This window comes from Aristolochia californica, unplaced genomic scaffold (assembly GCF_029961685.1).
Source record: "Aristolochia californica isolate CCGP_79_NKW_82.1479 unplaced genomic scaffold, dmAriCali1.0.hap1 SCAF_8, whole genome shotgun sequence".
Taxonomy (NCBI): Eukaryota; Viridiplantae; Streptophyta; class Magnoliopsida; order Piperales; family Aristolochiaceae; genus Aristolochia; species Aristolochia californica.
The window spans coordinates 2,185,034-2,209,851 of NW_027182279.1; the positions used below are offsets into that span (position 1 = coordinate 2,185,034).

The 24,818-nt window shown below is 40.3% G+C and overlaps 3 protein-coding genes across 3 annotated transcripts; 1 reads left to right on the plus strand and 2 right to left on the minus strand.

Annotated features, from left to right (window-relative positions):
* The first annotated feature begins 235 nt into the window (after positions 1–235).
* On the plus strand, positions 236–5,507 carry LOC137939222 (ABC transporter B family member 13-like). Its single transcript, XM_068784450.1, is given in 12 exon segments — positions 236–443; positions 676–730; positions 824–999; positions 1,127–1,327; positions 1,484–1,743; positions 1,828–2,141; positions 2,233–2,456; positions 2,536–2,870; positions 2,981–3,034; positions 3,036–3,385; positions 3,574–3,815; positions 4,140–5,507. Coding segments are annotated over 12 exon segments (3,558 nt in total). The 5' UTR covers positions 236–308; the 3' UTR covers positions 5,352–5,507.
* Positions 5,508–7,259: 1,752 nt separating this feature from the next.
* LOC137938192 (ubiquitin-conjugating enzyme E2 28-like) lies at positions 7,260–8,541 on the minus strand. Its single transcript, XM_068783184.1, has 4 exons — positions 8,353–8,541; positions 8,120–8,247; positions 7,850–7,954; positions 7,260–7,748 (listed from the first exon to the last, which is right to left on the minus strand). Exons 1-4 carry the CDS (start codon positions 8,420–8,422, stop codon positions 7,605–7,607), a joined length of 447 nt encoding a protein of 148 aa, XP_068639285.1. The 5' UTR covers positions 8,423–8,541; the 3' UTR covers positions 7,260–7,604.
* A 3,923-nt stretch (positions 8,542–12,464) lies between these two features.
* On the minus strand, positions 12,465–17,830 carry LOC137938673 (rac-like GTP-binding protein 5). The gene is made up of 7 exons (XM_068783660.1): positions 17,595–17,830; positions 16,698–16,785; positions 16,477–16,586; positions 16,318–16,381; positions 13,124–13,188; positions 12,942–13,007; positions 12,465–12,851 (listed from the first exon to the last, which is right to left on the minus strand). The coding sequence occupies exons 1-7, from the start codon at positions 17,691–17,693 to the stop codon at positions 12,750–12,752; spliced, it is 594 nt and encodes a 197-aa protein (XP_068639761.1). The 5' UTR covers positions 17,694–17,830; the 3' UTR covers positions 12,465–12,749.
* Between the last annotated feature and the right edge of the window lie 6,988 nt (positions 17,831–24,818).

Genomic DNA, 24,818 nt, shown 5'->3' on the forward strand with positions numbered 1-24,818 from the left:
CTAACCAACGAGCTAACCATGCGCACGTACCAAACGTTTTATTTTTAACTGCTTTCTGACATCAACACTCGCCGTTCTTTTCCGGTCTCTGCACCTCCTCCGTTTTTCAATAATTTGAGTTTCAGTTGCTGTTGCAGGACGCAGTCTGCACTGCGCTTCTTCTACTTTCTCTCTCTTCGACCGCCATGGAAGGTGCCGAGGTCAGTAGCTCTGGATCCAGTTCCGACAGCGAGTATCCAACTCAGAAGCAGGAGTGGAAATCGAGATTTGCCTTGTTTGCTCTAGCTGACACCTTTGATTATTATTTGATGTTCGTCGGAAGCATCGGGGCGTTTGTTCATGGTGCAGCTTTCCCGTTATTCGTTGCAGAGTTTGGACGAATGATCCAGTCGCTGGGCACACTGACGCAAGATCCTGAGAGGATGGGCGCCGAGATATCAAAGGTTTGGTCTCATGGCTTTCGTTTTGTTAGATTTTTAGGAGGTCGAATGAACCTGATACCGTTATGGCAAATGAACTCTATCTAAAGTCTAAAATCTGAGCTGAAACTGTCGTGGACCCGTATCAGTTTACCGGGTCGACCCAACGGTTTTTTACGACGTCATGTCAAAAGGAAACTGTCGAGCATTCTTCAGTTTATTCACTATTTAAGCTTGAGCTTTTTCATCGATACAGAAAGCGTTGGAGTTCGTTTACTTGGGTATTTTCAGCTTCGTTGCAGCATGGATGGGTAAAACCTAGAATCACTATTTCATTTAACTTGACAAGGCAATGCATCATTTTTTTATTATTTTTCGAAGATTTCATGGTCTTTCTAATCCAGAAGTGGCATTTTGGATGCAAACCGGTGAGAGACAGACAGCTCGAATGAGGATTAGGTATCTTCAAACAATTTTGAGGAAAGATATTAGTTTCTTCGATGCAGAAGCCAAAGATGAAAATATCATTTTCCGGATTTCAAGTGACATGATACTTGTACAGGACGCAATAGGTGATAAGGTAACATTTGTGATCTCGTTTCAGAAAAGGTTTATGATCAAGGGTTTAAATTAGAGTCCCTTTTTCCAGATGTAGTCTTCCATTTTAGAAGTAAAATGTATGTTTTTTTTGTTTTTTTTTTATGCAGGTAGGTCACTGTTTGAGGTACATAGCACAGTTCACTGCTGGATTTACCTTGGCCTTTGTATCGGTGTGGCAGCTCACTCTGTCTACTCTTGCTGTGGTGCCTTTGATTGTTATTTCTGGAGGTTTATACGCCATAACCATGTCTAATTTGTCAAAGAAGTGTGAGGCTGCTTATGCTGGAGCTAGCAAAACAGCTGAAGAGGTGTGTCAGTTTATTTCTTTCTATTGAAGAATAGGTTTTTCTGCTGTAGCCCAGAAGGTCAAATCAATTTCTAGGACAATGAAAGAACACAAAACTGGTCCATTTGAAATTTTAGCAATTTAAGATGTTTCACAATTTTCTTTTATTTTGGGCCAGGTTATTTCACAGGTGCGTACTGTATATTCACTTGTAGGGGAGCAAAAGGCAGTGAAATTATATTCAGATTCACTTGAAAAAGCCTTGAAGCTTGGAAAGAAAGGTGGAATTGTGAAAGGACTGGCTATTGGCAGCACACTTGGGCTGATCTTCTGTGCTTGGGCTTTTCTGCTTTGGTATGCTGGGGTGATAGTCCGACGTGATGTTGCCAATGGAGGTGAAGCTTTTACAACCATCATCAATGTCGTCTTCAGTGGATTGTGAGCACCCCTTGATGAATTCTTTTGTGTTTTATGCATCAAAATTTAAATATTGCTGCTTGATCGTAGTATGTGTGTTCTCAGTGGACTAGGCCAAGCAGCTCCATGCATTTCTGCATTGGCCAGGGGTCAGGCTGCTGCAAGTAATATAATGAGAACAATTACCAATGATTCCAGTTCTTCAAGAAATTCAGATGATGGAATAGTCTTACAGAAAGTTGCTGGGCAAATTGAATTCTGTCAAGTTTCATTTTCATACCAGTCGCGGTCTATTGTTATTTTCGATAACGTAAGCTTCTCCATTGGCGCGGGGACGACTTGCGCATTCGTTGGTCCAAGTGGATCTGGAAAGAGCACTATCATATCCATGATTGAACGATTTTACAATCCCACATCAGGTATTTCTTGTCTTCATCTTATTGAAATTGAAAAACCCACTGGATGTCATGGAGATAACATGTCAAGCTTAAGAAATTGGTTTGTAACTAGGTCAAATACAGTTGGATGGGCATGATTTAAGGAGTCTCCAGCTAAAATGGCTGAGAGACCAGATGGGTCTGGTAAGTCAGGAACCAGCTCTCTTTGCCATCTCCATAAAGGAGAACATTCTCTTTGGAAGAGAAGAGGCGGACATGGATCGCGTAGTTGAAGCTGCAAAATCTGCAAATGCACATTCGTTCATACAAGCTCTGCCGGAAGCTTACCGCACACAGGTAAACAGATTTTTTAATTTGAGTAGCATCTTTCTAATCACATTCTTGAACTTTTTTTTCTTTTATCTCTTGTTTTAAGGTGGGGGAGGGAGGGGTCCAACTTTCAGGAGGGCAAAAGCAACGAATAGCAATAGCTAGAGCTTTATTGAGAAACCCAAAGATTTTACTTCTGGATGAGGCTACGAGCGCCCTGGATGCAGAATCTGAATTTTTTGTACAACAAGCTCTACAGAGAATTATGGTGGGTCGGACCACTATAGTTGTGACTCATAGGCTTTCAACAATTCAGAAAGTTGATCAAATTATTGTGGTGAAGAATGGTAAAGTAGCTGAAAGTGGCACCCATTTGGAACTGACGTCCATCAGAGGAGAGTATTCTAGTCTTGTAAGCTTCCAAGTATCAGAAACTGATGAGTATCAGAAACTGGAGACCTCTGGGAAGCCCATGTAAGTGCTTTCAGAATTCTTTTGATAAAATTGTCATACTAAAGTTGTTCTCATTTTTGGATCGAAAAATTGTTCAGGAACTCTTCGAAACGGCCAATTACTCAAAAAAAGTGCTCAAAAGATTGTGGCAGTCAATTCTAGAGATGAACATTCAAGAAACAATCAACTGAAAAATGTACCAGAGCCATCTTTTAGAAAGTTGATTAAACTGAATGCTCCTGAATGGCCATTTGCGGTACTTGGATCGGTAGGGGCCATGCTATCAGGCCTTGAACGTCCTCTTTTCGCTTTTGGACTGGCAGAAGTCCTGACTCTATTTTACTCTCCTGACAAGTTACACCTCAAGCACCAATTAGAAAAAATTTCCCTCATATTTGTTGGAGCAGCCATCACCATTGTCCCCATATATCTCTTGCAGCACTACTTCTTTACATTAATGGGAGAGCGACTTATCATGCGGGTCCGCCTCTTAATGTTCTCAGGTTTTTCTATGTGACTTCTACCAATTCTACCAGTTTCTTGAAAGGTTATCATTAAGTAGATTAGAGAAACTTGCCACACAACAACTGTAGGTTTTGAAAATTAAAACTGAGTTGCTCAATTCAACATGATTGTAAATCTCTTATCTGCAGAGGTTTTCTAAAATCTATTTACTCATTTTTGCTTGAAGCTATACTTAGAAACGAGATTGGCTGGTTTGATATGGATGAGCACAGCAGTGGATCATTGGCATCAACCTTAGCTGCAAAGGCTACAGTTTTGAGAAGTTCACTCGCTGACCGCCTGTGTACTGTCATTCAAAATTTATCACTCATAGTAACGGCCTTTCTGATCTCTCTCATGATCAATTGGCGAATGGCCTCAGTTGTTATTGCAACGCTACCACTGCTCATTTGTTCATCGGCGGCAGAGGTAAGTCCTAGAGGGATCGAATAATCGAAACCAGAGTGTATATCATTTGACTAGTTCAGGGTCTCCTGATCCTTAAACTTGATATTTGGACTACTGTCTGAGCAATGAAGCCAGTGTAGACCCTGTAGGTAGTTAACAGAAAAATGGAATTGAGCTTTAGGTTGAGTGCTTTAAGGTCTTTGTGATTGTTTATATACAAAATCTTGTGGTGGATGCGTTCAACTGGTGGATACAAAAGAGAAAGACAGATTCTCATGTAAATGACACTACACATTGTATTTCCTCTGTTCTGACATTGGCTCCAAATGTTTGAACTATCTGCAGCAATTATCTTTAAAGGGATTTGGAGGAGACTACACACGGGCCTATTCCAGAGCAACTTCAATTGCTAGAGAAGCCATCATCAACATTCGGACTGTGGCCTCTCTCAATGCAGAAGATCGGACAACAGCTCAATTTGCCAATGAATTATACCTACCTAGCAAGCAAGCCCTCGTGCGTGGCCACATATCAGGCCTCGGCTATGGGTTGAGCCAATTCTTTGCATTTTCTTCCTATGCACTAGCAATTTGGTATGCCTCAGAACTTATCAAACACAAAGAAGCAACCTTTGGTAATTGCATGAAGGCCTTCCTGGTGATAGTCATCACAGCTTTTGCCTTTGCTGAGGCAGTTGGTTTTGCTCCTGACGCCATAAAAGGATCCCAAGCTTTGAAATCCACTTGGAACATCATTGATAGGAAGACCCAAATAGACCCAGATGACCCGACTTCAGATTTAGTGGAAAAGATGCGAGGAGACATTGATTTCAAGAATGTGTACTTCAGATATCCTGCCAGGCCTGATGTGACTGTACTTGAAGGAGTGAACTTGAATGTTGCCGCAGGCAGTAGCCTTGCATTAGTAGGTCCAAGTGGCTCAGGAAAGAGCTCAGTGATAGCACTTCTGATGAGATTTTATGACCCAAGCTCAGGTGTCATTTTTATAGATGGAATGGACATAAGAGGGCTTAATCTAAGATCTTTGAGGCTAAAAATTGGACTTGTTCAACAAGAACCAGCTCTGTTCTCTACTACAATCTATGAAAACATTAGATACGGTAAAGAAGGGGCTTCTGAGATTGAAATAATGAATGCTGCCACAGCAGCAAATGCTCATGAATTTATTAGTACACTGCCTGAAGGATATCATACCCAAGTGGGAGAACGAGGGGGTCAGTTATCAGGTGGCCAGAAACAGAGGTTGGCCATAGCTCGAGCTATCATAAAGGATCCCAGGATTCTTGTCTTGGATGAAGCAACAAGTGCCCTGGATGCAGCAACTGAGAAACTGGTTCGACAGGCTTTAGACGCGTTAATGGAAGATCGAACAACTATTGTGGTTGCGCACCGTTTGTCAACCATCCAAAATGTAGATAGGATTTGCGTATTGCAGTTTGGGAAGGTGATTGAGAGTGGGAGCCACAACGAACTAATCAGCAGACCTGGCGGTGTGTACAAGCAGCTTGCTAGTCTACAGCAGAAAAATGTTGCTTGAATTGTTGAAACCAACCGTGTTGTTTTCTTTCTGTCTTACATTATTCCATTACTTAGAATGAAAAACTTTGGTCAAAGTGGGAGAAGGGGCGAACCTGTTTCTGCCAGTGAAATTGGGTTTTTTTTCACTAATCCATGTGGGACTATTCCTTGACATTCCCCCTCACATATAGGCCCTCTTTTGTGGCTCTACATGTGGATAATTTGGGTGGAAGCCCACATAAGAGTACATGCTCTGATACCATGTGAAATTGGGTCCAATACCTATCCCAAAATGACTGGCCAACTTAGCAAACTTCTTTCCCAACTAATAAACTCAAGATCTTTATATTCACTAATCCATGTGGGACTATTCTTTAACACTGTCAACCTCCAACTCTATTTGAATTAAGTAAAAAGGCTCAATAATCAAACATGAAGGTTGGCAAATGGTCAAATAGCTAGAACACTCTCTCTGTATGGCAAGTATTTTTATTAAATTATGTTTCTAGAAATTTATATGCAGATGGTGACTACTTCATAGAAAAATCTTACTTACAAACATAATAAAGGATCTATTTAATAGAAAATCGGTGCAACAGCTACATGCCAGGTATTAAGTAAATATGTTTCTAGGAATTATATAGATGGTGACTACTTGATAAAAAAATTCTTACATGCAGCACAAAAATTCTTACATGATCCCATAATTTTACAGAACTCCATTTCTTTTTGAATTTTTTTGTCTTCTCACTCTACCTTTGCACACTATACTTCCATATCATACAAGGGTTCTTACAGGTTATGGTAGGATGCTAGGCCTATTCTTACCGATCCACTACAATGGATATGGTATGTCTACTAACACTACTCATGAATGTTGAAGAATTATTATACAATCAACAGTAACATTTTGAAGAATGAGGGTGGGAATAACTGTCAAGCACCTAGCCAATACAATCCAAAAGACCAGTCTGTTAGGTGCAGAAAGCACAACCATTATCCAAAAACCACAAACTCTAACAATAACATCTCATTCCACGAAAAATGCTAGTAACCTTCTCCGTTACAAACTTTAGGGTTGGGCAAGCTGTTTGAGAGCAAGAGAGAGCCCGGTAAAACTTTCTTCACTCTCTTTCTTTTCTTTTCTTTCTAAATTTCATCGTCCGAGAAGATAAAACAAAAAAAATAAGAGAGAAATTATGCCACCAAACTGTGTTTCTTTCTTATTTTCTTTTCTCTCTGATTCATTGTTATCAAACAACAAAAAGTGACTCTCTCTCTCTTTTTTTCTTTTCTTTTCTATGTTTGTCAAACACGGCCTTAGTGTCTCTTTTTATGAAATGCTAGAAAACCATTTTCTGAGTAGAAATTGGTTCCCAGAGAGCTTTAGTGCGCCTCCATTTCCTAAAAGCATATCTATCAATGAACTTCTAACTAGAAAATGGAGTAATTTCCATGGAGAGATTCTGGTTAGAAGAGGCTAAAAATACTCTCATCCTGCTTTCTCTTCTTTCCATTGCCCATCTCCCCTTTTCATCCCCCTGCAACCAATTGGGAAGGTTGAACACCAACGAAATCTCTAACCAATGGGTTCCCTATCTTGTTGGTTTTCTCATGGTATGCAGTACTCCCATGAAGAAAAAGACTCAAGCCCGGCAAAATAGAAACAAAGAAAAGTTTTAAAAGATACTTTCAAATTTGAAAAAGAAAAAGTGAAAAAGCAAAATGAGAGCAGCAAGCTTTGTCACCCTATATACTGGACAACCTTTTTCAGTTCTTTCTTGGTTGGTTCTTCGTTATCTCTCTTGCTCCTCTTCTATTTATCTGTTACTCTCTCTGTCTTTTTACCCTTCTGTGTATGATTATGGATTCCAAGTAACAATGGAATACAACAGTTTGAAACAGATTCTTTTCAACTTTCACAATAGAAACACGGGGAAAAGACTCCTTGAACTTGCTTGCTTGACCAAGAATACATATATCTGTGACAATTAGATTAGAACCCAGATGAAAAAGCACACCAACAGGACTCAGATTATAAACTAAAAATTTTAAGCCACTTATTTCAACCCAAAGAAGCTCAAGTCCAGAGCGTGGCGACTTTGGAACCTTCATGGCAGGTACAATGACAATTATAAACATCAAATCCTTCTCGATACGTATATGTGGTTGGAAGTCCGGAATAAGAGAAAGGAAGAGACAAGGTTAAGTTCTGAGACATATTTAAGATCGAAATAAGAACATTCATTAGAGGAAACCATGATATTAAATTCTAGCCCATGGCATATTTCTGGGTCCAGCTGCGAGCAGTGGATTCGTATTTGAATCTATCAGTCTTGCACATATGAGCAATCTCTGGAACCAAAGGATCATCTGGGTTGGGGTCTGTGAGAAGTGAACAGATGGAAAGTAAAACCTGCAGGGTTTTAAATGATATCAGCGTGATAATCAAGACTTGGAATTCCAGAGAAGATGAGAAAGGCAAAGACAGTAGTAGATATTATCTAACTTGCAGACCTTTGATATGGTGAGAGCAGGACTCCACTGTTCTTTGAGTATGTCCAAGCAAATGTTTCCGTTGCTGTTTATGTTAGGGTGGAAAACTTTTGTCCTGAAGGCCACCTGCCAAGCACAAAACAGATCATTTAAAAATGTAAAAGAAAAAAAAATCCCACAGGGCATAAAAGGATTCCAGGTAAATTCTCCAACAGTGCTTTCCATGAATACACAGAGGGTGCAACTTGAAAGTAATGAAGAAAGAGAGGAAGATCTTTTATCTGTTGATACCTTTGGAGGTTTGAAAGGGTAATCAGGTGGAAAATGGATGGTTACAAGGAAAATACCCCCTGTGTAGGGACTATCATTTGGACCCATTAGGGTTGCTTGCCAGTGGAACATGTCATCAGCTACAGGACCTGCAGCTCAGACCCATTAGGTACAGACATTCAAGAACTCAAACCACAAAAGAAACTTAAAAGTGTCAATAATCCTAAGCATCAATTTATGAAATAATGAGGTACCTGCACTGCAGGAAGTGGGTGGGTCTCGCTGCAGATCTTTGAGCTCTTTGATGATCCTCTTTGAAGCCATAGGGAAACCTGGGCTCTGGAGATTTTAGGGAGAAGCAGAAGCGGTGAAGAAGAAAGGAAGAGACTGGAAGCAACTGGTTGATGCCATGGGAGGGAAAGAGGGGCCTGTATATAGAAGATGGAAAGAAATGGGAAATGAATGTGGTGGCTGCAAATGTAGTGGGCACTGGGTATAGATTCCATCAATCAAAAAGCAGCAAGTCAAGAATCAAATCAAGTACCAAAACAGAAAAGGACTGTTTTCTTTATGAGAATTCAGAAGGACCAATGTTTCTCCACAGAAATTTTCGACTGCGCAGGACAAAAGATCATTATTTTTGAGAGCTAGAACGTCCCAGAAGTTCATTACTAAAAAACACAGAAATCTGGACCACACTCTTTATTTCCGGAATACTAAACTTAAGAATAAATGCAACACAACCATCAAATATGGGAGACTGACAAATCACAAAGAACTTGTCGAAGGTAACTACTCCATCAATGAGCGAACATCACAAATTTAAATGGCTTCACAGGCTTGCTCTATATCTGCAAAAACGTTATCTTAGTACTCCAGGAAGGTTGGTATAAGACATGTCAGCGATCCTTTTCCTGAATCCTAATTCAGAATATATAAATATTCAAGTCTTTATCCTCTGTAGGAGTTAAAATAGGGACAAGGTTCTTTATCCTCTGTAGGAGTTAAAATAGGGACAAGGTTAGCCAAAAAACCATGAGAGTTCCAGAGCAGTAGAGCAGGGAAATTTATCTAAGGCTTGGTCTGGATTGCTCTGGTCAGTCCAGTTCCAGTACGTAAAAAATGCATCAATGGTCCAAACAAGCTGTGGATAGATAGAAAGCGTTAGAGTGGCCATTGAGCCCTCCTTCCAGCTCACTTGGCACAAGATTCGTACTCAGCCCCCAAAACCCACAGACTTTCTTTTTGGATTCCCAGTACTGCGACAAATTTAAAGGTTTCAAGGAGAAGGATAATATTTCTCCATGTACTCTCTCATGACTTTCTCTAAAAACGTCGTAAAGCCAGTTTTTTTAGTGAAGTAGACCACCGAACACCTTGCTTATTGCCGACTTCATTTTAGCTCTGTTGACTGGATGATTTGATTCTGAAAAAAAGGTTTTATTCTTTCTGGGGCCGAAAGGACTCACACTTCAGACTCTCCTCTCACTTTTCCAATGCTATTGAGGACTGCGGAAAGCCTGGCTAGCATATAAACAAAATGATTGAGGGATACATCCCCACTTTACCAGAAAACCGTGCGTAAAACCCACGCATTCTTTTTGCCAGAAAACCGTGGAGCTCAAGCGAAAGCGAAAGCTAAATTGGATTTGTGACAGGTAGGGGTGGCATCGAAGTCAGGCGAGCGGCTCCGGTTCAATTTATTTGGATCTCGAACTTGTTTAAGATCCAAATAAGGTTCGTTTGTGTTAACGAGCTGAGTTTGACTTAACCATAGTTCGGTTCGAAAGCTCGCGAGTTAGCTCGTTAACGTAAACGAGAGTCGGGATTGGGACCGGGAGCGAGAGCGAGGGAGGGGGGGAAATTTTTCCCCTTGTCACCACCAAGCCCCTCCCGTCGGTTGTTGTCGCCGCCTCTATCGTCGTCGGCCACCTTTGGTTCAATTTCTTCCTCCCCTCATTTGCCTTGGCCTCTGTTTCCGTCGCCGATTCCGTCGCAGCTGTCATCTGCAACGACAGGTCCTCGCCGGCAACCACTAACCCCCCTTCCCTCCGCGTCGTCTCGGCAATACCTAAGTTAAGGGGGAGAAATAATCCCCCCCGGCACCCGCTAACCCCCCTTCCCTCCGCGTCGTCTCGACGATACCTAAGTTAAGGGGGAGAAATAACCCCTCCCCCCCCCCCCCCCCCCCCCCCGTTGCGCGAAGACAATTTCGCACGTGTGATATCATAAACAAATAAAAAAAATTCTTGCTTAAATTTCAATTGTCCCTTCTTCACGGCTCTTAAAGAAATTGAAAAGATATTTTAGTATAAATGCGTTTCTAGGGACTATTAGTGCCTAATGTTTTTCGTAAATATTTTTCTAATTGAAAATTTTTATTAAAAAAATCATATAATTTTCCAAGTAAAATTTTCCTGCCAAGATGGGCTAGAAAACTGTATAGAATTTTTTTTAATTAGTATTTAATAGTTGATGTTGTAATACTTTTAGCATGAGGCAATTTTCATCGCAATTTTGTGTTTTACACTTTATTTGATTAAAAATTTATCGATAAGTATAGTAATATATTAGATTGATTATTAATTTTTATTTATTTTCCTAAAAGAGGCAATACGAGGTCCATTTAACTTTCCTAAAAAAATTTTAAAATATTTCTTGTAATTTTCTAGTAAGTCACTAATAGTAATAGAATTTTATTTAAAGGTTTTTTTGGAAATATGTATCATAAGAAAAACATTTCTAGTTTTTCCTATAATATAATTTTTCAACTAGGGGCACTAAGGAGGCCATAGTAAATTTATGGCCAGATTCAAAAATTACAAAATAAGTTAGACAATATTTTGGTTAAAAAAGATTAATATTGATGTGTTCTAATACATTATCGAAATTCAATCCCGAGCCTCTTCTATCATTTTTTTTTAAATATATTTATTTGACATATATTTTATGTAGAGTATTAAATGTAGGTTAAGCTCGAACTCAACTAGAGCTTGAACTTGAACTCGGTTAAAATTATTAGGCTCGAGCTCGATTACAATTTTAGGCTCAAGGCTAGGGTCGGCTCGAGCTCGAGTTCAAAATATTTAAATTAAGTTCGGCTCGAACAAGGTTCGGACTCAACTGTGCCCAATTTTAAGTAGAGGTCATGCCCAATTTTATGTAAAATATATGTATAATTTTATATACAATTTATTTGACATGTATTTTTTGAAAAGTTTTAAATGTATGTTGGAGCTGGAACTCGAGATATATTTTTTGAAAAGTTTTAAATGAATGTTGAAGCTCGAACTCGGTTAAAATTATTGGGCTCGAGCTCGATAACAATTTTAAGCTCGAGCTCAAGTTCGAAATATTTAAATCAAACTCGGCTCGAATATAGGGAGGTTCAGGTTCGATTCGACTCGATGCCACCCTTAGTGATAGGTGAAAGGGAGAGTGAATTACGTTGTAAAAATGAAAGTTAAAATGAATTACTTATTAACACAATAAAAAATAAAATACTCTGATAGATTTAACTTTATTAATTTTATTAAAATAATTTTATTTAACTTTTTAATAAAAAATAAGATAAATAATTTAATTTTTTTAATAAAAAATTAATGAAATGAAATTAAAAAATAATATACCTAAATAAACATGGTTACTTTTATAATGTCTAGACAATATTTAAATTATTAATTTTAAATTAGTAATTTAATATACTATTAAAATCATGAATATAACAAATAAATAAATAGGTTATTTATTAAGAAAATAAGATAGATTTTTATTTAGTCTAAATTAATACAATAATTACAAAGCAAAATAAAAATATTAATTTAATTAATTCTAAAAAATAGAATACATAAACAAAAATATTTACTCTAAATACTTGATAAATTCTTATGACATCTTAATTATCACTCTTAAATTAATAATTTAATATAATATTAAAAATCATGAATATAACAAATAAATAGATAAAATATTTTATTAATAAAATAATATAAATATTTCTATTTAAATCCAACAGAATTAGTTTAGTTTCAACTTTGAAATGACAAGTGAAAATTAATTCACTAGTCTCGTGGAATGAATTCACTTTCAATCATATTTTCATTTCACTTAAAAGAATGAAAGTGCCCTAATACTTTTGGAGCCACTTTCCCTGGTGAAAGTGAATTCACTTTCACTTACACGCACTAACAGGCCCTTTACTTGTCATCAAATCACCAAACATAAGGGAGTCAACAGGGGGAATTGAAACTTGGCACAAATAAATCTAGGGATGAAAAAATAGTTGACAGCATTGGAAGGAAATAAGCCTTGGAAGGTAAATGGAGATACAGAATATGAATTATACCAACATCATAAGTCCAAAGCATGAAAAACAGTTTTTTAGATGGAATTAACTTCCTCACATCTGCACATAAAAAATAAAGAAAGAAATCTATCCAAAATAGGTGCATTGTTACCACTGTAAAACCCAAGTCAATTACACGATGCCAAGAACACAAAATAGATTTGACCAGATGATTCTTTTCAGAGCCCTAAATCTGTCAGTTGACTATACACCAAGGCCTGTGCTTCCTTCCTGATGAAGGCAATACAAAAGAGAGACTACAAGGATGGGTTGATGGGTTATCTTTCTGTCCTAATTGCTTTCAACTCATAATATGGAGCAGCTCTTTTGTACCTTTCTCTTCTTCTTCTTTTGCTTGGGAGGTTGGAGCACTACCTTTATTGCAGCATCAAAAACAGCCTTCACATTCTGCAAATAAACATGGTTCATAAATATAAAAGGTCAAGACATAATTCATAGCATCTGCCACATCAAATTAGGTAATAAAATTCAAAATACCTGTTGTGTTTTGGAACTGCATTCAATGTAGGCAGGAGCCCCAATCAACTTCTTCAGTTCCTCCCCCTTCATTAGTAATAGAATTACAGAAATTATAAGTACCACATGGAGGACGAGATTTAAGTCAAGAAAAAGACACTATGAACAAACAATAATAGCTTGCTCATATTACAGACACTCACCTGAGCAGTGGTGATAGGCACAGCACCTGGGTGATCAACAAAGAATTGCTTATCATCACGAAGATCTGTTGACAAGAACAATTGCATTGGTAATAATATCAATACTAAGGATAACTCAATCACTTGCCCTGAAAAATCAACTATAGAGACATGACTGTGAAAAGGCAAAAAAAAAAAAAAAAAAAAAAAAAGAACCTGACATCGAAAAATGGATCCAAATACTTCACTAAACCCTAATTTCCAGACATACATACTATAAAGAAAAGAATTACAGATATAAAACAATTAAAAATTCCAGAAAATAAAATAAGGATGTAAATATTTAAAAAATGAACACTTCCAAAAACAAATTAGACAGAAAATATAATAAAATAACAAGTGAACAAGTGGTGCTTTAGAAACAAAATTGCAGTTGACCTGAACAGAGTTCTGACACAAAAAAATGAACCATGATTTATTGTTGCCTTAAATTTCAGCAGAGTTAAAACAGTTTTGAAGTACATCATGTAGGTACAAAGACTCCCAAATGTTCCACAAGCAATGTGTGTCCACCATGAATTGACAGAATGATAAGAACATGAATCAAATTTTTTACACAAGAACATACATCAAACTAGACATTTTTTTATACAAGAAGGAAGCAGTAAGTCAGAGAAAATAATACAACTGAAAGAAAAATATATAGCAGAACCTAAGTTACATAAAAATAACATTGCAAGCAAATACCATCCCTAACAACAAGAGAACCCAGCAGTCTTCCTTGACCAAGAAGCCTGCCACCAAGTTTCCAAACTACTGGATTACAACTAAGTAGCAAGGAAGCCTCATAGGCAGGGGAGGCCAATGTGCCAAAGAATGTTTGACTATTTATTAATGTAAGGAAGAAACAAGTAGTTGCAAACATATTCCATCAGCACTTGAACATTCTTTTTTAAATGTTGATTACACAGATACAAACACTAAACCCCATACCCCTGGCTGAGACTTGAACCCAAGACCTCAACGCTTGAAACCCTTGGCCATCAAGTGAACATCCAAAAAAACTTTCATAATCATGTTCTCAACCAAATATAAGATAGTACCGTTAAAATGGTTACAAAATGCAAAGATATATCATGAAGTCTTCTTCAGCTTGTGAATACCACAAGGTCTGAAAAGTCTTCAAAGCTCTAAAGAGAAAGTATCATCTAAAATAAAATATTAAAAATTTAGCAAAATAAGCAACTGAGAAATAGAATTATGCAAAATGCTGTTAAGAAAAGAAAAAAATTAGACATACAACTAGCAACATGCATACATACTACCTCTTAGACATGCAAAGGACCACACATACCATAACCATATTTCAATGCTAAAGTTGGCAACCACACTTATATGTAACTGCTCGTTATAAAGGTCTTGAAAAGAAGAAGAACAAGCAGAACAATAAGTGGACAAATGGCCAATGGATATTATTCAGAGGTCAAGGCTCAATCAACTGATCAGTCAATCTAAACTTCTTCTTTTTTTTAACAAGACCTCAACATAAACTTGTCCACATCAAAGTAAGAAAATTCAGATTCTGAGTATATCAGGTAAATGGATAGTAAACTACTGAAGCTAAGTTTAAAATATGATGTACTACTTTTTATTTGGAAATGTCAAACACCTTGGTGCAATGAAATCCACAAAAACCAACACAACTGGCTTCAATCCTCAAATTCCTTCTGCCATGTTAGTTATCTTAATTACAGATAATTTACAACTTCAATCATAAACATGGACCGAAGCACGTCCTGGTATACCCTCGTCGATATTAGCTAACTTCCATGGTGAGCTGTCAAAAACTTTGTCCCCCTTACAACAATATCCTAACATTGTGTATGCTTCCAAAGATATACCCTCAACAGTCAACATCAACACTTACAAACATAGTGAAAGGTTTAAAAGATTCTCATCTCATATGCCATCAAATAGGGAACAAAAGTTTGATCATCTTCATATGTGAATCGATTTGATTTACAAAGCCTCGGTAAGTATATATATAAAGATGCAACAATAACCGCTCCCATCAATTTCATATATCTAGCAGAAACCAAATATTCTTGACCAAACACTCATCCAGAACAAAGCAATAAAATGATTGACATGGGCCTTTGAAGGTCAGAACTGAGAAGAAGTCTATTCTGTACCGTAGCAGAAGAAAGGTAACACACCAAAAAAATCATTAAAATCTGAAGAACTAATGGCATTCAAATCGGGAATTCTCAGAGATAATAGTCCTTCAAGTCTACCATTGCAGCAAAATATTAGGGTATATGGCTTTTTAAACTAAATCAAGGATGTTGAAGCTTTAACTGAGAGTAATTAGGTTAATCATCAAGAAGAATGTTTTGCAAAAAATTTATCCATCCTACAGAATATAGACAAAAGGAGAACTATTGTGAGCACTATGGCTCAGATATGTAAAACTAATGTCAGACACATCTTGACATCACTATTATTTAAAGATCCAGTACACCTTACCAATTTGAAGCAAATCTCTCTTACACAATATATATATATATAAATATCTAAACTCACCATATTTTTATATGTCAATTACACACAAGTACAGCCTATACGCTGGTGTGTCTTGAACTTAAAACCTCATACTAGGACATCCCCCATGTGGCTACTTAACCAAGGGCATATCCACCCATAGTTACTAATATCTGACATTTTTTTTCTGACTCACTGCACATATGTATGTCTATGGATGTGTGTGTGAGCACACACACGTGGGCCCCCGTGCATGTGTGTGAGAGACACAGTCCCTAGACTGTACAGACACTAGGTCTTGCAAAGATCATTCAGAATGACACTAGTTACAAATAACTCTCGAATAAACTTGACCATAGTGACTGAACAGCTCACTGCATGGAACCAATTTAAATGGTACTATATTGCAACAGTAATATCTTGTGAGATTAAGGTGACAGTAAACATAGAGAATTTCATTAACCTTTACCCACAATAGCCTAGCTATGAGTTGCACAAATCCCTTTGTTACTCTAACAAGTTGAATGTGTGTGTAATTTAATTACATATTAAAGATAAACTGAAAGAAAGAGGAAGAGAAAGAGAGAGAGAGAGAGAGAGAGAGAGAGGGACCTTGCTGTAACTGAAAGACAAAAATCAGCAGAAAACAAAGTGGATAAGATAAAAAAACTAACCAAGCTTTGTCCCAACAAGAATTATGGGAACACCTGGAGCATAATGCCTCAGTTCAGGAATCCACTGGAGACAGATGAAGACAACATAAAAAATAAACGAAAAAGTAAATAAGATAATCTCATACAGAGTGACAGAGGGAGTGGATAAAACTTTATCACCTTTTTGGCAACATTCTCATAACTAGCTTTACTGATGAGAGAGAAAGCCAACAGAAAAACATCTGCACCGCGATAGCTCAATGGCCGCAATCTGTTGTAATCCTCCTGACCTGTTCCATGAAATAAAGATATAAGACAAAGCCCAGAAAAGGAAAAAATATCTTCACTCTCTATTACAAAGCTGAGTAAGAAAGAAAAAACTAAAGTAGCTGAAAAATCACCTGCCGTATCCCATAACCCTAAGTTTACAGTGTTTCCATCCACCACAACATTGGCGCTAAAATTATCAAAAACAGTTGGCACATAATCCTGTCACCCATCACAAAAAGCAAAGTGATAAATTTTCTATAAGAGCAATCAAGCAGCATCTCATACTTCAAAAAGGTATTACTTGTTCTCTAAACAAATTAAACAATGACCACATAGGATCTTCCCACTAGAAAGAATCCAAATAGATCAAACTAATCCACTACCACTTCAGTCATCTCCAGTTAAAACAATGCAATGCAAAAACTCTCCGGAAAAGAACAATTATTTAAACTCCTCCTTACCAATAAGGAAAGAGAAAGGAAAATCAATCATTAACATTTTTTGCAAAATGACTGCACCATTAAACAATAATATGGCCAGAAGATTTTTTTTTTTTTTTTTGTGCAGCTTAAAGTGGCTAATTGCCCCGACCATCGACCAAGACACCATGTAATAGGCACTAACAGTGCAAAAAACTTGCCAAAGAAGAAGATTGAGAAAAGGGGATTAGAAATAAAAAACAACTTCTCCTACAATTAAACATTGGAAACGCACAAATCTTCTTCCTAATACGAAATCATGCCAAAGTACAAGACTTTCCTCGAAAAATGTAATTCGTTTAAACCAGAAAGGGGAAATGCAGCCATTCCTTACCCAATTCCCTTAAATTAACCACTAGCAATTCCAAAAGTAATGACAGCCCGTACCTTAATCATTTTTCCCTCTACCAAACTTTGAAAGAAGAAAAAGCAACACCTCAATTACAAAAAGAAATTCTCACAACATTCACGCCCCAAAGCACATAAATTCCCAAAAAACACAATGGCCAAACGGAAACACCGCAAAACAACCCCAAAATCCAAACTCACCGTAGGAAACGTATTGCTCGTGTACGAAATCAACATACAGGTCTTCCCAACAGCCCCATCTCCGACAGTGACACACTTGATGAACCTCGACGCGCTCATTTCTGAAGCAGATCTTCGCAAGCCGCCCTACAAAGCAAAATGAACAACCCTCGTCGTTCCCCTTCCCTTCCTCAGCTATGCATCTGTGACAGAAAGAAGACCCGAAGACAACCCCATTTTCACCACCCCCCACCCCCCTCTCCCCCAGAGCAAGCAAAAATCAAACTCAATTCCAACCCTAGATGACCACAAAAGGATAATCTAGAGAAAAGGACAAAAAAGAAAAGAAGCGCAAACGAGAAAACCCTAGTCCTTAACTTTGCAAGAAAAAATTCAGTTTTTTTTTTGCCGGGCTTTTGGTTTTGGTTGTGGCGACAGAGAACCAACCTTCGGCGGGAAAAGAGGCGGTGGAAGCGGTCGCCGATGACAGCTATTGCACCAAATTCGTCCAACGAATCCCACAAAACCACCAAAACCTCCTTTTTAATTTTTATTTTATTTCCTCCTTAATTTTTTTTATTTCTTTATTTGCTCCTTTTTTAAATTAAATTTCCCCTTCAACCACTACCCGTCGACGAGGATAATTCACTATTTTATTTTTGGCCTAAAAAGAAAAAATAAAAGTGGGCCCACGTGGTGGATACGCGATGCTGGCGGAGGCGGAGCAGTTGTTGAGCCAGATCGACCGTTACTTTTCTGGGCCCACTGCATAAGGAAGCATAGTTTGCTTGATGCTTCTCTTCTTAGTAACGTCTACACTATTGGGCTAGTAATTAGGATTTAATGGAAGGGGGACCCAACAGTGGGGCCCTACCAGTCTGCGTGCCAGATTAAAAGCCTTTTAAGGGTGGGCCCAGGAATGATTGGCTCACATTATTGGAAGGTAATGTTTATTAATTTGGCTAATGATGGGATTCTAGTGATAAGATTGGTTTCTTGGCTTTTAACGGGAGACAATTGGGTCCGGGTGTCACGCGGTTAGATTTGGGCTAGGTCCGTCTAGCCAAGCGGAATATCTACCCCGTGCGGCCTAGCTCTTCCAAAGAACTAGTCAGCCTCCTTGAGCCTCGGATCCTCCAACTAATACTTCACACAAGAAGTTGCAAGCCAAATGGGACAACGAAAACACCAAGGTATAGAAGAGAAAAGCCTACTTTGTATTGAGAATACAAGATTACAAAGGGTAGCCAAACACTCTTGAAGGCCGAGGTTAAAAACTCTCTCTTTACACTAAAAGATTAAAGAAGGCTAAGGATTTTTCGACCCTTTTACAATGGGAGAGGCCTCTCTATTTATAGTCTCTCCCTAGGCCTTTTGAAATCTCTAAAAACGCTAAAAAACCCGTCAGATCCCAAAAATTCGGTTTATGGAGTCAAGGGGCGCCCTGGTCAGGCTGGCGCCCGCCAGACCAGGGCGCTTGGCGACCTGGTCGCTAGGAAACCCCATTTCGCGTGGGGTGCCTGGCGCCTCAGAAAACCCCATTTCGCGCGCGGGCGCCTGGCGCCTCAGGAAACCCCATTTCGCCCGCGGGCGCCTGCACCTGGCGTCCTGAGGAAACCCCATTTCGCCCCGCCTGGAGTCCTGGTCGTGCGCCAGCAACCCCATTTCGCCCGGCCAGAAGTGTCTGCTGGCGTGCTGCCTTGTGTCTGAGTTAGCTGTTGGGGTTGTTGTGCACCTTGTTGCTTGGCCATCCGTTTGGCAAGCTCAAGTGTGTCTTCTTTTGCTAAAGTTGATGTCGGGCCGGCCATATGTGTGCGCCCCTCTAGGTCGTGCCATTGCACTTGGCCTTTGGCCATTGCTTCTATTGTTGTGCACTGGACTTGCACAGTCTTCCACCTTAGTGTTTGGCCACACCATGGCTTCATCCTCCGTCTCATACTCCCACCGCCATAAGGCAGACACCCTCGTCTGCAACCCCTGGCGATAGTCGGCTACCTCCTTTTCGAACTGAAATAACTCAGCAGTGTCTTGCCATGTTGCCTCGCTTTCCGGTTGACCTTGCCACTTGACCAAGTATTGCGTCCTCCGGGGCTTGCCCCTTTGGCGCTCCTCTCGGTCTGCAATAATATACTCTACCCTATTGTCAAATGTAGTAGATATATCCATGGGAGCTCTTGGGTCAACTACTCTGTCCGGGTCCGGGTCTTCAAAATAGGGTTTAAGGTTCGATATATGAAAAACATTGTGGAACTTAAACCTTTTCGACAGCTGCAATTTGTAGGTGAGGTTGCCCACACGTTCAATGATAGGAAAGGGTCCTTCATATTTCTTCAAAAAACCTTTGTTCCTGCTTCTAAGGTGACGAAATTGCTCAAGTCTGAGTTTGAGAAGGACCTGGTCACCGATATTGAAAGAAGACTCCCTCCTCTTCAAATCAGCATGTTTCTTCATCTTTTTAGCTGCTTTATGTAATAAGACCCGTGCCAACTCCGTTTTCTCTTTCCACCTCTTCGCCAGCTGATGAGCTGCTGGACTTTTCCGTGAAGTGTCTGGAAAGAGACCCGTGGGAGCTAAAGGCTGTCGTCCTGTCACCAACTCGAAAGGACTATGCCTGGTTGATTCTGATTTCTGCAAATTGTATGAAAATTGGGCCACTTCTAACAAGTCTGGCCAGTTTTTCTGATTTGCTGCAACAAAATGGCGTAGTATTGTTCCAATAAAGCATTTACCCACTCGGTTTGGCCGTCACTTTGAGGATGAAAACTAGTGGAAAAACTTAGAGATGTTCCCATTAGTTTGAATAACTCGGTCCAGAATTTTCCTGTGAATCTGGGGTCACGATCACTGATGATTATTGTGGGCAATCCCCAATGCTTCACCACATGTGTCATGAATGCTCTAGCTGCTCCGTCTGCTGTACAATCACTCGGCACTGCTACGAATGTTCCATACTTCGTAAATCTGTCTACCACCACCATGATAGACGCCAGCCCATCTTTCTTACGTAATCCAGAGATGAAGTCCATCGAAATAGACTCCCACGGCCGCTTTGGAATAGGTAAGGGCTGTAGCAAACCCCTAGGCTTGCGTTGTTCGATCTTATCTTGTTGACAGATAAGACACGTGCACACAAACTTCTCCACATCATTCTCCATGTCTGGCCAATAATACTGGCCAGACAACAAGGCCAACGTCCTTCTTTGACCTGGATGTCCTGCCCACAAGGTATCATGGCATTCCCTCAAGAGGTCACGCCTTAGGTTATCGAACTTAGGCACATAAAGTCGATTACCTTTGGTCTTGAGCAATCCGTCGTCAAGCCAAAATCTTCTCGTCTCTCCCAAGGCAGCAGCTTGTACAATGCTGTAAGCCTGGGCATCTTGGCGAATTCCAATGCGAACCTTGTCTAGCAACTCCGTACCAACTTGTGTAATTGCTGCCAAGGCTTGTAATCACAAAGTTTCATTTTCTGTTTCTGCGCCAAGATGGTCTTCCATGCGCGCGTGCTTGCCTTGCGCAAAGCGCATATCTCCTGCGCCTACGCTTGCGTCGCGCGCCTCTTCGTGTGCTGCTGCTACCGCATCGCGCGTGGTGCGCGTGAAGCAAGTGCCGTCTGCTGCGGTATGCGGGGATTCAGCCGCATGCGTGCAAGGTGCTGGTCCTTCTTGCGCCATATGTGCCAAGCTATGGCTGGTCTCTTCCTCGTAAGAGATAGGTGCGTCCACCTTCCTGCTCAGTGCGTCGGCAGCACCATTTGTCTTCCCTGCCTTGTACATCATCTCAAAATCAAACTCGGCCAAGAAATCTTGCCACCGGGCCTGTTTTGGATTGAGCTTTTTTTGTGTAAGAAAGTAACTAGAAGCAATATTGTCAGTTCTTACAATAAATTTGGAGCCTAAAAGATAGTGCCTCCAAAGACGTAAACAATGCACTACCGCCGTCATTTCTCTTTCTTGTACAGTGTACCGTTGCTCAGTTTCATTGAGCTTCCTACTCTCATAAGCGACTGGGTGTCCTTCTTGTTCTAGCACACCCCCAATGGCATAATTTGAGGCATCGGTATGTACCTCAAATGGCTTGCTGAAATCAGCAAGGTGAAGCACTGGTTCAACCATCATGGTATCCTTCAGCCGCTGGAATGCTCCTTGGCATGAGTCCGTCCATCGCCATTTTTGGTCCTTCTTTAGGAGATCGGTCAAGGGGGCTGTTATAGCTGAGAAACCCTTGATAAACCTCCTATAATAGTTTGCTAAGCCAAGAAAACTTTTAAGCTCACGCACCTTGGTAGGGATAGGCCAATCACGCACAGCCTCCACCTTCTTGTTGTCCATCCATATCCGTCCTTCCCCTATCCAATGTCCAAGAAAGGACACCTCTTGCAACCCAAATGAGCACTTCTCCTTCTTGACATATAGCTGATTGTGTCTCAATTTCTTGAACACTTTTCGAAGATGTTCTTTGTGCTCTTCCATACTCTTGCTATACACCACAATATCATCCAAATACACAACGACAAATTTGTCTAAGTACTCGGAAAATACCTCGTTCATGAGAGTGCAGAAAGTTGTTGGTGCGTTGGTTAGGCCAAAGGGCATAACCATGAACTCATAAGCCCCATATCTCGTTACACAAGTAGTTTTCCCCTCGTCTCCTTCCGCAATTCGAACTTGGTAGTAACCACTTCTCAAATCCAGTTTGGAGAAAACTCTAGCCTCCTTCAATTGATCAAAGAGATCAACAATAAGAGGAATAGGGTACTTGTTTTTTATGGTTACCTTGTTGAGCGCCCTATAGTCGATGCATAGTCTCATACTTCCATCTTTCTTTGTCTGAAATAGTATAGGGGCCCCATAAGGTGCTTTGCTTGGCTTTATGAACCCAGAATCCAGCAACTCGCTGAGTTGTCTCCGTAATTCATCCAACTCTTTGGGCGCCATCCGATATGGTGCTTGTGCTGGCTTCCTTGCTCCGGGCTCAAGTTCTATGCGATGGTCTACCCCTCTCCTAGGTGGTAACCTCGCTGGAAGTTGCTCCGGCATGACGTCTCCATACTTATGCAAAACGGTTTGTATCTCCTTAGGGGTAGGCAATGCTACATTCTGCTCCATAGCACAAAGAGAAGCAATGTAAGTAGAACAACCCTGCTTAAGACCTTTCTTAAGCTGGAGGGCTGATAGCATTAAATCCTTGTTTGTTACATCTTTGGTCTCAACTTCAGAAATTGTACAAGGACTTTGCTCGTCCATAATTCCCACTACCCCCACATGTGGCATTATAAATGCCTTACAAACCTTGAAGAACTCCATTCCCAAAATTACCTTGAAATCGTCCATGCTAACAATGGTAAAGTTCTGAAATCCAACCCACTTGCCTATCACCACCGGTACATTCCTGGCAACGCCTTGGACTTCACGAGCAGCAGAATTTACCGCCTTCATCTTGCTTCCATCTTTCTCTCCTCGTATTCTTAGGCGCCTAGCCTCCTCCTCCGAAAGGAAGTTGTGGGTAGCGCCCGTGTCCACCATTGCCTTAACAGTGTGTCCAGCAAGTGTGAGAGAAATAAAAAGAAGTTCTCTTGAGGGTCTTACCGGAAGTGGAGCAGCCTTCTCCTCCTTGGAACGGACAGCAGCATTGAGAAGGTTTAGAGAACCCATCCTAGGCTCAATTCCTCCATTGTCCATTTATGTTTGAGCAGCATTGAGGAGTCTCTTTTTAGGACAATTCCTCGCATAGTGCTCTCCCTCACAAATGAAACAATGTACCTTCTTCCTCTGTTTGTCCCCTCTCTTCTTTTCTTCCGGCCTAGCCTTGGTATCCTTTACCCATGGCTTCTTCTCCCCTTTCTCCTTCTTCTTAAAATTTGTTTTGCCATTATTTTCCTTGGACACCTTGTTAACCGAATCATTCCTCCTCTCGTATTCGGTTAACTTTTCAGCCGTAGATAACGCTGAAACTAGTGTCTTTACCTCCCTCCTTCTCAATTCTTGCTCAGCCTATGGACGAAGGCCAGCAAGAAAGGAGAAGAGACGGTCCTCATCTGTCATGTTGGAGATACAAAGCATAAGAGAAGTGAAGGATTGTATATACTCTTTAATTGTACCTTTCAGCGTCAATGCACGTAGTTCCTTCCTTGCTTGGTACTCGACATCCTCCGGAAATAACTGCCTCCGCAGCTCCCTCTTGAAATCCTCCCAAGTGTGGACGGGGTCCTCTCCCTCTTGCTCATCTCCCATGCGTCTTCTCCACCAAAGAATAGCATCATCAGATAGGAACATGGCAGCCGTACTAACCTTAGCTTGCTCGTCGGTGAGCTTGCTTGCATGGAAGTATTGCTCCACTTGCCATAGAGAATTATCTATGACCTTCGCGTCTCTCCCTCCATTGAAAGACTTCAGCTCGGGCACCTTTATCTTCGCTTGTGTGTGAACAGCCCCTCCATTTGCTAAGGCTCGTTCGCACAAAGTGAGTCTTGCCCCAAGCTCTCCCGAGAGATCTTTGACATCCTTCCCCAATCGTTCCATTTCCATCCTCATGACAGCCATGGCCGAATGGACGTCCTCCTCAAATCCTCTCAGCATGCTCCTCAATAGTCTCTTGAACGAATTCCTCCCAATTCGTACAAAGGTTCTCAACACTGTCCAAACGATGTTCAAGAGTAGAAAAATGAAAGTTAACATCACTTACTTGATCTTTGCCTCTTGAAGCATCTTCTCCACTTGTGGAAGCCATTGATTGCAACGTACGCTCTGATACCAGTTGTCACGCGGTTAGATTTGGGCTAGGTCCGTCTAGCCAAGCGGAATATCTATCCCGTGCGGCCTAGCTCTTCCGAAGAACTAGTCAGCCTCCTTGAGCTTCAGATCCTCCAACCAATACTTCACACAAGAAGTTACAAGCCAAATGGGACAACGAAAACACCAAGGTATAGAAGAGAAAAGCCTACTTTGTATTAAGAATACAAAATTACAAAGGGTGGCCAAACACTCTTGAAGGCCAAGGCTAAAAACTCTCTCTATACACTAAAAGATTAAAGAAGGCTAAGGATTTTTCGACCCTTTTACAATGGGAGAGGCCTCTCTATTTATAGTCTCTCCCTAGGCCTTTTGAAATCTCTAAAAACGCTAAAAAACCCGTCAGATCCCAAAAATCCGGTTTCTGGTGTCAAGGGGAGCCCTGGTCAGGCTAGCGCCCGCCAGACCAGGGCGCCTGGCAACCTGGTTGCTAGGAAACCCCATTTCGCGCGGG

Coding starts and splice junctions, on each gene's coding strand:
- LOC137938192 (XM_068783184.1), bottom strand. CDS start 8,422: ATGGCTTCAAAGAGGATCATCAAAGAGCTCAAAGATCTGCAGCGAGAC. Junction 8,248..8,352: donor ACCCACTTCCTGCAGTGCAG/GTACCTCATTAT, acceptor TCTGAGCTGCAG/GTCCTGTAGCTGATGACATG. Junction 7,955..8,119: donor ACCCTTTCAAACCTCCAAAG/GTATCAACAGAT, acceptor TGTGCTTGGCAG/GTGGCCTTCAGGACAAAAGT.
- LOC137938673 (XM_068783660.1), bottom strand. CDS start 17,693: ATGAGCGCGTCGAGGTTCATCAAGTGTGTCACTGTCGGAGATGGGGCT. Junction 13,189..16,317: donor TCTTGTTGGGACAAAGCTTG/GTTAGTTTTTTT, acceptor TCTTGTCAACAG/ATCTTCGTGATGATAAGCAA. Junction 12,852..12,941: donor GCAGTTCCAAAACACAACAG/GTATTTTGAATT, acceptor GTTTATTTGCAG/AATGTGAAGGCTGTTTTTGA.